General features: G+C 34.2%; 3 protein-coding genes and 2 non-coding genes across 5 annotated transcripts; 2 read left to right on the forward strand and 3 right to left on the reverse strand.

Moving 5' to 3' along the window:
* Positions 1-549: 549 nt before the first annotated feature.
* LOC117780830 (abhydrolase domain-containing protein 2) lies at positions 550-6907 on the reverse strand. The gene is made up of 6 exons (XM_034617497.1): positions 6620-6907; positions 6242-6556; positions 2481-2650; positions 2065-2419; positions 1654-2003; positions 550-1192 (listed from the first exon to the last, which is right to left on the reverse strand). The coding sequence occupies exons 2-6, from the start codon at positions 6394-6396 to the stop codon at positions 1023-1025; spliced, it is 1200 nt and encodes a 399-aa protein (XP_034473388.1). The 5' UTR covers positions 6397-6556; positions 6620-6907; the 3' UTR covers positions 550-1022.
* Positions 1275-1356, reverse strand: Trnas-aga. The gene has a single exon. It is a non-coding gene; the product is annotated as a tRNA-Ser (tRNA).
* Trnag-gcc lies at positions 2884-2954 on the forward strand. The gene has a single exon. It is a non-coding gene; the product is annotated as a tRNA-Gly (tRNA).
* A 683-nt stretch (positions 6908-7590) lies between the features above and the next one.
* On the reverse strand, positions 7591-8387 carry LOC117781161 (C-type lectin 37Db-like). Its single transcript, XM_034617901.1, has 2 exons — positions 8303-8387; positions 7591-8243 (listed from the first exon to the last, which is right to left on the reverse strand). Exons 1-2 carry the CDS (start codon positions 8360-8362, stop codon positions 7629-7631), a joined length of 675 nt encoding a protein of 224 aa, XP_034473792.1. The 5' UTR covers positions 8363-8387; the 3' UTR covers positions 7591-7628.
* Positions 8388-8676: 289 nt separating this feature from the next.
* Positions 8677-12094, forward strand: LOC117780033 (dehydrodolichyl diphosphate synthase complex subunit nus1). Its single transcript, XM_034616402.1, has 3 exons — positions 8677-8834; positions 8890-9536; positions 11583-12094. The coding sequence occupies exons 2-3, from the start codon at positions 9027-9029 to the stop codon at positions 11922-11924; spliced, it is 852 nt and encodes a 283-aa protein (XP_034472293.1). The 5' UTR covers positions 8677-8834; positions 8890-9026; the 3' UTR covers positions 11925-12094.
* The last annotated feature ends 2 nt before the right edge of the window (positions 12095-12096 follow it).

The following is a 12096-nucleotide window of genomic DNA, read 5'->3' on the forward strand; positions in this document are numbered from 1 at the left end:
TTAATCCTACCCGTTTCATTAGTTGATTATAACACAATAGGGTGGTAAAGATAATCGTAGACTAATCAACAAATAGATTAGTTGTGTGACTAAGCAAACATTTCCCATACAAAATAAATTAATTGTAAATTTTGTCTTTTTATTCAAGATTTTTTTTCAATTTACAAATAAACACGCATATATGTACAATGTACAAAGTATATATTTGCGTTACACTGTGGACACTTAAGCACATGCTACACATATAGTTTTCATTTTGGTACAACAATTCTTTTGATATACGTTAAAAATAAACACATCGGAAAAGTTAATAAATACGTACAAAAATTTTTGGCCATTGCTGGCAATATTGTTTCTCAGTTTGATATTTGGAAATGCTTCATCGTAAATGTATATAGTTATATATATATAATATATATATATAATATATTTATAATATATATATATATAATATATTTATAAAAAAAAAAAGGAAAGTTCAAATAATATACACATATCAAAAATCTACAATAAGGCATTTGTTTTTAGGTTGCGGCCAGAGACATATTATTTTGATTAACTCATGATTGAATGACTCCCATATGTTAAGTCGTGTATACATGTATGTTTGTTTGGTATGTCATTATTACAATTTAAAGCTTTATTACAATTAAAAACTGAATCTTAGAAATAAGTACATGGTATGTGCGTTACTAACTACAAAATAATATATTTATCGGTTACAAACTAAAACGCTATCATTTCGTGTACTCAGTTAAGTTCTTGTAAAAGAATTTCCAAAATAGTTAACACATTACAATTCAATGCTCTGTTTTAAATGCACTTTTTAAAGTTCACATCAATTAAATGGGCCTATTTGCATCGTTTACACCAAAAATTTATGATATATGTTAGTAGTTTTTCATGTATCGTGTTCTACTTTGTATAAGATTCGTTTTGACAGCAACATGGAATTTTGGCAAAAATAAAAAGCATTCTTTGCGACATTAATACTTATTATATAGAGAGTATGATCTGTCGGCTTATGACGCCACCTTGCTACCGCCTGCATGCATCAACACCAATGATCCAACCATGGCAACCAGTGTGCGATCCAACCAAGTGACTGGATTCGGATACAGAAAACCGCCCTCATAGAACCCAAGGTGTCCGCCATGCGCTACCTCAACATATGCTGATTTATCGCGAGTTGCTGAAATAATAAAAAAAGATAAGGTAAAAGTTAAAAATATATTGATTAAATAAAAAAAAAATAAAAAAGAAAATTTCCGTTTCGCAGCCGGTAGGATTCGAACCTACGCTCCCAGAGGGAATCTGATTTCTAGTCAGACGCCTTAACCGCTCGGCCACGGCTGCTTATTGAAAGAGTTACGCCATATGCCAATTTATGCTGTTACGGGCGTTTGTTATTATAACAGCGCTGTTAACTTAACAGAATTTATATTTATTCTGTTAACTTAACAGAACTTATATTTATTCTGTTAGCTTAACAGATTTTTTATTTATTCCGTTAACTTAACAGTTATTCTGTTAAGTCAAACGAATGAAATGTAAAAATGCTGTTAACGGAGATATTCTTGCCGCAGACTTGTTTATGATATTGCAAAATATGTATCTTATCAATATATCTAATTAATATATGCTGTCACTTACTGGCATATTCCTTGATCGGATGCAGTAAATCAACTGGGACCAGTGGATCATCTTTGGCATTAATAAATATCATGGGTTTCTCAATAGTATCAAAATAGAAAAGCGATGAGCTCCACTTGTAAAGCTCCTGTGTCGATGAAAAGTTATAGACACGTCGTGTATAGGCCTCATCCAGCTCTGGCAATGTTGCAGCAGCAATAATCTCTCGCTCATTGAGATTGTGACGCGCTTTTACCTCATCCGAGAGCAAAACATGACGATGTCGCAATATAATGCTCTTTACATTCTCCGTCATAATGTACAAATAGAAACGGCGGAAGTTCTGCCAGTTTAGCAGCCATTTAGTGCCCCTAAAAAAAAAATGATAATTTAAAAACAAAATTTATAGAGTAATGAAAAGAAAAAACTTACTCGACAGCATTGTAGCCCTGGCATATAGAGATGCCTCCAATGACGCTATTCGGCTTTTTCTTCTGCTTTTCACCCATATACTTGGTAACGAGATTTCCTCCTAAGCTGAAGCCAACGGCAACCATGCGACTCTGTTGATACTTTTGATGCAAGTGGTCCACCATGGCAGCAAAATCATCCGTGTGTCCATAGGTAAAAATGCGTGTCGAAGTCACCTGTACAGTTCGCAGTGCTCCAATGTGATTCATAACGGCACAACGAAATCCATTACACTGGGCCAAGTGCACAAAAGTCCGTATATAAACCGATTCCGAACTATTGGCAATTCCCGGACAAATTGCCACTGTGATATCATCTATATAAACAGGGGAAAGTGTGAGTATATCATTTATCGAATGCAAAGTTTAGTAACTTACCCTCTTGCTCCTTAAGTGGCTGATACAAATCATAGGTCAATGTGGAGCCATCTGCCAACGACAGATAGACACGTTCACCCAATGGCCAAGGACAACGGACTCGGCCCACAATGCTATGCAATACGGTCTGCACATGACCACTAAAACCCCATAGACGTGGCGGAATATACCTGAAAGAAAGTGAAAAACAAGTAGATATTTAGTAAATTCCAATCGCGTGCTGATAATTCGTGTGTGTGGCAGACAGCTGTGTTCTTCAGTCACGACAAGCAGCAAATTTTCATGCATAATTTAAAAGAGTTTATCAAATTAGCTGAACAGCAACAAACTGTTGCTTCAAAATAGCGACAACAGCTTTAACATCGTCATATTAAGTAGGCAAATCGATACGGAACCAACACAAGCATCGGTGGTTCAGTGGTAGAATGCTCGCCTGCCACGCGGGCGGCCCGGGTTCGATTCCCGGCCGATGCAAAATAATTTTTTTTATTTTCTAAAAATAAATGAATATTTTATAAGCCTGAAAAATTGTCTCACAAAGCGCCAAAAATTGCATATACTAAATAAATATACATATAAATATGTTCCATGAAAGTAATCAAAATTTTAAACAATTAATCTAATTGTATGCTGCAAAAGAACTGAATCCCATGCCAACAAATGACGAATAAAGCAACTCTTAGAATCAATTGAAATCAATTGAGCTACAAAATCAGCGCGCCATTGTTGTCAGACGTGCAAAAACGTGCACAAAAACACTACTGTGTCATACTTATAACGGTTTTCTCACTCTTATTCCCCTCTTTTCAATTAGTATCATTCAAAAGTTTCGAGAAGGATTGGGGACAATTATTAAAAAAAAATTGCCACAACACATTACAGTTCATAGGAAATTTAAACGACAAAAGTCGCACAAACATATCAATTGTTAATCTTTGAATATTATTTATTAATTATGTATAAAGCATGAGGGGGAGTTTATACCAAGTTAAAATACGTAGATCAAAGGTCGTTAAATATGTATTTTAGTAGTTCAATGGTCCTGAAAAACAGCTGCAATAATTCCATTGGCGCGACAATACAATTTTTAAATAATGCAAATGCCTACAGTTAGTCAGGTACGTTATTTGACAAAGCCAATAATAAACATATTTTAATTGGACAAGAACACATATGTACATACATTTTCTTAATAAATAAAACAGCACATAAAGAAATAAAGATTAATTGAGCTTAGCTATTTTTTAAAATAAAATGTAAGCAAATGAATGTATTTTTTTGTCACAACAATTAGTTTACGCACTGTTTGTATTTATGTCCATATATATTTATGCAAATTCATAGATGCAGCTGACTCATGCAGAAACTAGCGCAACCCTCTGCGGTTTTTGCGATACAAAAAGAACATTCTTCAGTCATTTGTTTTATAGAAGGGGCGAGAAGAAAGCGAGAGCAAGACTGACTGTAAGAGCGAGAGCAAGAGCTGTCGACGAACTGTGTTCGCGCTCATTTACGCTTACGTAATCTTTGTTGTCAAACAAAAGCTAGGAACGACTGGGCAAAACGCCAAAAACAACAAAAACAAAACACAAACAGGTAGCCGTCAGCCGGCAGCTTTGGCATTTGAGAAGGTGAAGAGAGCGAAACAACATTTTGCCGGCATTTTAATAATCATTATATGAATATGAACGTGTTTATGTAAATATGTGTGTTTATTAAATACAATATACAATACACTTGTAAGTCTGTATCGGAACGTTGCTAGGCGTTAGTTGATTAGCTTACAGTCAGAACTGCGTAATTATGTATAGCACTTTTTACCGTACGCTTATCACCTTTTGACCGGCAGCAGACGAAACAAAACAAACCAAAAATTTTTGTTTTTCACAATTATTATGCAAAGAACCAAAAACGAAAATATATAAACAATAAATGCCTTTATAGATATGTATGTATGTATATTTTCAAGTATTCGTATGAGTTTTGTAATAAAAATGGGTGAAAACTTTCCAGGCGCTTCATACACTCTTAAAAAAACGTTACTCAAAAAATTGGGCAAAGTTTGTAGAATAAAATTTGTCAAGAAATGAGCAATGCATTATTATTTAATAATATATATGTATGTACGTTTTTTTTTTTGTTCAGTCTGAGACGAGTTTAATTAGTAAAGTCTCTAATTTTTAAAGCAAACTCATCCTTAGTCAAAGTAGATTTTCCAGTTTATTGTTCATAAATATTATCTTATCTTCAAAAAATCATTTAAGCATTAAGCTTAGTCATATAATCAGTTTAAAGTGAATTGAAATTATTTAAAGTGCAAAATAGTTTACAGAATACATTTGTATTAAATCATGTACTTAATAAGGAACATATGATTTAATACCCCACTTACTATAAATAACACTCAATTGGCTTTTCATCCTGCTGATAATTCTACCTGAATTCATGCCAGTTCCGAATATATTGCAAATAGCAACGTAAAAGTACTCAGACAGAATTTGCGGTAAGGCAACTGATATGGGTTTGCAAATTGATAACAAATTGTAAATAAGTATTGGGCAAATTAAAACTTCCCCCATGACAATGTCACGGTCGGTAGGCCATAAACGAATCATAAATTTGACAAATTAAATTTGACTTTCAGGTGTGCCAGATGATCAAACAGATAGTTGTGGCTATCAATCAATCAGCGCTTAATATAATTATTAAATTTTAAATAACGACTAGAGCCGTTCGTTTGCTGCAGCAACGGAAACCAATTGTGGCTAATGATTCATCATTTGTCGCAGCTGTTGTTGATTACTTGAACTTTGTGCATGTGAAAAAGTGACTATGACGCCGCTGTGTACAAATTTAACAATGAATTATACAATTACGTTCCGCTTGCCAACAGATTTGCAAATTGAAAATGCAGCAATATAAAACCATATTTAATTCCAAACTTCATAGCATTATATATAAAATAACACTAGCTGAAAGCCGCAGAGTACGGCGATAAATCATAACGATATCAGACGAATGATCAGCTTTAAGATATATTTTTTAAACAACATGAAAGCCTCCACAATTAACCAGAATTTGAAAACGTAGGTTCATTTCTAATACTGTCGACTCTCCAAATTTTAAATAGTTCTTTGCTCTAGAATGTGTCAAAAAATTAACACTCAATAAAAAAACAACTTTTTCTTCATATTCTCCAGTATAGCTTTCTAAACTTGCAAAGAATATTTATATTTTGTTTTGCTTTGAAAAACCTGACTAAGTCCTGCTATTCTATATGTGTTTCAAAGATATTACGAATTTTCCAGTCTATTTTCTATTGCTGTTCAAAATAAAGTTGAAATAAAACAGGAAAAGGAATGCTAAAATTTCAATTCGAAGTGGTATAATTATTTTTCAAGTCTGCTTTTCAGCCACAGTCATTAAGTGATTGGACATTGTTAGCTAACATTTTGGCTTGACTGTAATGTGGATGCCACACGCCATGGACAGCTGAGCGTGGTGGCGTGAGGCTATACACACCCACATGCATACATACAGAGGCTGTACATACAGTATGTACATTTATATATAGGTGTATAATGCGTGGGAAGCAAAACACAACATAAGGCGATTAGATATCGATAATGATAATTTATATACATACACGTATGTAGCACATATTGTTTATAAATACATTCAGTTAGTCATGTAATTGTTTTTTCTTTTTTTTGTCAAAACAATTACTTGACATACTGTTTGTGTATGCTTGTTCTACTTACGGCTCCCGCAGCACCGGCGCTATTTTATACAAACAATCCAAAAATTGTTCATCCAGACACCAAACGCTCGGCTTTAACGGCTGGCTGTGTACATTGAGAATCCGGAATAGAATGCACACAATGACGGCAATAAGTGTTAAAAAGGCTGTGGACATCTTTCCAGTTAATTTCTGCTGCTGAGAACCTGTCGATGATGACTTAAGTGACCTCGACGTGGGGTGGTGGGTGTTGGATAATGAGGCGTCCTTTAACCTTGTTGTAACTGCGTTCCTTCAAACGCTGTGCTCAGGTTTCCAACACGGTTGTAAATGAGCTCTGCAGCGTATGACTTTCGGTTAGGAATGTATATTACTTTTTATTTGTGCTCAAAATGCTTACTAAGGTTTTACAGCTGGCTGAGTTGTGATGTTGTGATATTGTTGATAGCGACACACACACACACACTTACTAGCTCGGCGCAACACACACACGCACGATGAGCGGCAATTGCCGCTGATAATACTAGACCGCGATTCAGGACACAGGCGTTAATTAACTGCACAATTGTAAACAAAATCTTTATTTACACTGTTCTTTTTTCTCTCTTTTAAACTACAAATTACTTTGTCCTCTGTTAAGTTCGCTGTTATTCACTCAACGGTGCTCAAGCGTCTGGTTTGTTTTCCCCTAGAGCAAGTTGTATACACTCAAGCGCAGTGCTGCCAACTTTTTAGAGGAAAAAATAGCTGTTGCTGGCTGGAACCACTAAGCGAAATAGCTAAAAAAAAAAAAAAAACAAACAACGACAACTTTTTTAACAGTTCGCGCTAGTGACGAAAGCAGCACGAATTTATTTATACAAAAACTCAATTTTTTTTGTCTAATTTGACAAATTGTCATACTGCGTCGTTTTATCTCCTCGCCCACGACACACAATTTACAAATAACTGTTATTCATTTCGGCATTTCATTTTGATTATTTCACGAATTAATAATAAACGGGAATAATTTTTTTTCTAACTTTTTTTTTGGCATCTCTAGCTGGTTTTGATAAAAGATGCCAACATTTAAATATGTTGCCAAAACCAAAAAGGCAGATCATTTTTCTTTCCAATGTCTTTTTTTAATAATAATCTTTTGTGGCCATTTTTCTGAAATAATTAAGCAGGAATTTTAAAATTTTTGTTTGAGCCTCTGTGGTTATAAAATGTGCATTAAAAAATGTTACTCGTACCGGTTCTATAAATTTACAATTAAGAACCAATTAATAATCTATAAGCATTATCAATTTCGAGATCTTGCAGTCAAATGCTATCACTATAAACAAATACCTTTCTGAAATTAGATGATTGAATATAAATATTTTAACACATATTCACGAACATTTACTTTATTTAAAAATTAATAATCATAGCTCGCATATAAAATTCAAAAGCGAGGAACATGGCGCATCATTCATTCGAAGAGTTTTTTGACGATTCCATAAATTGACGCAGTTCTCGTTACCTCCTTTATTGTCTGGGTTGCTACTGGGATACCAATTTAAAAAAGGGGCTTTAAAACCGGTTGTATGCGAGAGATATTCCCCTTCGAGGCTGAGATCGTTAACATCAGTCCAATAATTCCGATCAACATTTAATTTGGCTTTTAATGCCTGAAATTCATTATCATTTTGCAGACTTATCAAATGAGCTCCCATTTCATGGCATCGGTGCACAGCTCTAAACCAGTTTACCGATTCGTTTTCTTCAATATAATAATATTTGCTTCCAATTTTCTGAAACTTTTTCGATTGAAGTCCAGCACTTGGTTTGCAATTTACACGTTCCAGGGTTTCTACCTTGCCCTGGAGAACTTCAAGTTGACGCTCCACTTTTTCAAGTTTAGATTGGGAATCTATTTTCTTACTATCATCGTTGTTTATATGGTTTTGCAAAGAGGCCGCGTGATCTAAAACCGGCCTTAATATTTTAAAGCAGTAGCTACTACAATTTTCTTCCAGTTGTTTCGACTCCAGGCAGCTCTAGAATTATAAATAGGCTTTAAAAATTTCATTAAAGAATTAAAGATTAATATACTCACTTGACTGAATACTATTGAAGCCTGTAATAAAATAAGAAGTGTACTTAATATAAATCGCATCGTATTTAACCTGAAACCTTTCAGCGATGGAGACAACTGAAAACTGAAAACTCTTATCAAAAAGAAACAACGAAGGTCAGAAAATAAGGTGTATAGCCACTTTATACAATTTAACCAAATCTGGCAGCGCTGTCTTTTATTTTGTGAGCTCATCGTGTAAACCTAAGTTATAAATTTAATTGTTATCAATGCACCATTCAGTCGCTTTATTTTAAATATCAAACTGTTAATTTCAAATACTGTTTTGGCGCTAAGACTGTTAGTTAACATTGCCAATATGTGGAGGTGGTCTGCTGCAAGTACCGATCTATCGATACGAAGCGATAACTTGCCATTCACACTGGTTAAGAACACGTATGTGCGTAAACATGTTGGTTTGTGTGCGGCAAAAAACTCAATGAAATATTAAAGTTCAAGCTATGTTGCTTACCAGCAGCAGCAGAACAATTACACCATTGGCCGCTTGACATACGTAAGTGCTGACAAATAAATGCATTAGCAGTTAATACACCGATACGCGTTTACAGGTTATGTTTGGGTACAGCAGCAGCAACACGGCAACAAAACAAGCAACAGGAGCACCGTTGCCCGGCACGTCAACGTCAACGTCGCGGCTGAAATATCGAGAATCAAAGAAAACAAAAATAACTGCAATCATTCCAAAATGCCACACAAAATGATGCAACTACTGAGCATATTAATTGGACGTCTGCTGTTTATGCTCATTGCAATCTGCGAGTTGCTGCAACAACTGTGGCTTCGATTGCATGCGCTCGCTCGTAGGTCATATGACTATTGGCAATGTGATTATCATCATGAGTTATTCGAGCGTACAATGCACGAGCTACAAAAGCTGCCACAGCATTTGGTGCTTGTCATTGCTCCCGACGATCGCTATGTGGATGCAACGCTATTGAAGCGCATTTTCAGTTATGCCCAAATTGTTGGTATACCCTATTTAAGTGTATACGATACGCGTACTCCCAAAAATGGTTATGTGGATCTATCGCGATTCTGTCAATCGAGTGGGAATGAGAACAAATGCTACCTCTGGCCATCACAACAAGTCAAGGAACAAAAACAAGTCCAGCTGAATGGATGCAAAACTGTCGTTTCGAATGGCACAACAAATGGCAGCGCAAGCAACGGTACAAAGCATTACGCCCAGCTGCAGGTGAGTTATCAATTAGAAATTGGTTAACTGATAAGCCCTTATCAGTAGACTTGAGCACGCACCTTTCCCAGGCTTTATTTCATTTTTATTTACAAAATGTTGAAGCTTATTTGAGCAACTTTTTTTATTCTTTCACACATTGTACATATTACCAGTACCTCCAGTAATTACATTTTTTTTAATTAATTATTTATTACACGTCATATAAGAGCAATTAATCAGAAGTATTTTAAAATTGATGGTTCTCAGAAAAACTTTATAGAAAAATTAAATAATAATATCCATTCAGTTCAGGGAATCAAACCGAAACAAATATAGGTTACGGTTCCGGGTTCGGTACGTCCCGAAATAACTATTTCGTTATATTTCAGTTTTTTTCTTTCGGTTCCAGTATTAGTACCGGTACGTAACAATACAACAAATCAATTTTGAAACAATTTAAAATTTTAAGATGTTTTGTGATAAATTTGACATCAAAATAAACAGACCTAGGGCAAAAAAATTTTTTTGAACGAATTATAAAAAATTTGAATGCAGAATGTATTTAGAGGCCATGATCAAAATGACATTGCGCTTGAAAATCGGTTCAATTTTGATCAAGTTATGACAGTTTGAAGTTGGTCGGACTGCGGATTTAGTCACTTTACAAGTCTAAATTTTTGTTAGATTTCACACGAATTTTTACAAAAATATTAAAGGTCTCAGAATCAAGTTTAAAGTGTTGTTTTACAATAACTACGATATAAGGAGTTGATTAAAAGTGAAATCTTGAGATATAAAATTTTGAATTTTCGAAATTTTAAAGGGGAGACACTTAGCATCGAAATCAATATCTAGTAGAATCTAGAGGAAAATATTTTTTTTATGAATTTAATAAAATTGAAACGCAGAATGAATTAAGATGCCAAATAATGATTAAAATGACATTTCGCTTAAAAATCCGTTCAGTTTTGATCAAGTTATGACAGATTGAAATTGATCAGACTTTGGTTTTAACCACTTTACAAGTCAAAATTTTTATCCAATTTGGCATGATTTTTTACAAAAATAATGAAAGGCCTCAGAATCAAGTTTAAAGTTTGTTTTATACTAATTACGATATAAAACTTTGAATATTCGAAATTTCTTAGGGGGGACCCTTACCATCAAAATCGAATCTAAATCGAAAATAATTAAATTTTCTAAATAAGCAAAAATTGAATTCAGAATGAATTTAGAGGCCAAATCATAATCAAAATGACATTCAGTTGGAAAATCTATTCAATTTTGATCAAGTAATGACAGTTGAATGTGGACAACTTTTTGACCTAGCAACTTTACTACCACCGTACCGGTACAAACGTTTCGGTATTCGGTTCTTGACAGAGAATATTCTTTCGGTTAGTTTCGGTTAACGGTTTCGGTACCGGTTCCGGTTTTATTCCCTGATTCAGGTAAAATATTTTTGCAAAAGAAAATTAGTATTTTAATATGTTGCATCATTGTTTTAACACAAGAAAAATTCACCTATTTTACTTTGCAAATATACATAAATTAAAATAAAATTATTCAAATATCTTTCCATAAAAATTAAAATTTAAACTGAAATATTAAGAAAAAAAAACCATTTAAAAGTATAAATAATAAATAGATAAGTAAATAAATAGTTTTTCTTGGACTTTTAGTTCTTTTCTTATTTTATTTTAGTTGCTATTGGTTCTTGAAAGAAGTAAAAAAATATACAAAGATTATCGCTTGCGGTTTTATACTTTTTTAAGTGACTGTTTTGAAAAATCAAATATTTTTATTTGCAAAGAATATGCAAACATTTATTAAGAATTGAAAAACCTTTATTTGGTTATTCATATTTTTTCTTGATCTGTTATAGTTGCTGCTTATTAATTATAAAAATAAATTAGTTAATTAGTTTTTTAAAAATTAAAAACACATATATGTGACCTTTGTATTTTGTCAAAACAAATACTTGACTAACTGTATTCATATGTGTAGTAGATTAGAGGGCGGAACTCAATACCGTTTTCTTATCATTTCAATTATATTTTACAGGTCTATCAAATCGGCACCGCTGATGGCCATGCGCTCATAGCCGATGTCTGTCGTGAGCTGTATGAGAATCGGAAAACACCTCAGGTTCAGGAACTGTTAAAGGAACGTCAAGCGCTCACCGAGGGCATCAGTGCGAGGTTAAATAAGCATCTTGGTTTTGCGGTTCCAGAACCCGAGCTGGGCATTATCTTCTCGAGGCTGACATGCATCTACGGCCTGTTGCCGTGGCATGTGCGCTTCACCGAGTTTCACACACATCGCAGTGGCAGCTACTTTGATGCCAAGTCATTTGCCAAGGTGCTATACAAATATGCGCGCTGTGAGCAGCGTTGGGGCAAATAGTCCATAAGTTTATTCGTTGTTCTAACTATGTTTTTAGTTAGTTACCTTAGAAAGTTACTTGTATCGTAGGTTAAGTTAGTTGGAGCCTCCGCAAGCGTGTTAAGCGAAAAGTGAAAAAACACTGATCAGAGAAAGTGAAACATATACACAATACACAATACCAAATGTTACA

Source organism: Drosophila innubila (assembly GCF_004354385.1).
Source record: "Drosophila innubila isolate TH190305 chromosome 2L unlocalized genomic scaffold, UK_Dinn_1.0 4_B_2L, whole genome shotgun sequence".
Taxonomy (NCBI): Eukaryota; Metazoa; Arthropoda; class Insecta; order Diptera; family Drosophilidae; genus Drosophila; species Drosophila innubila.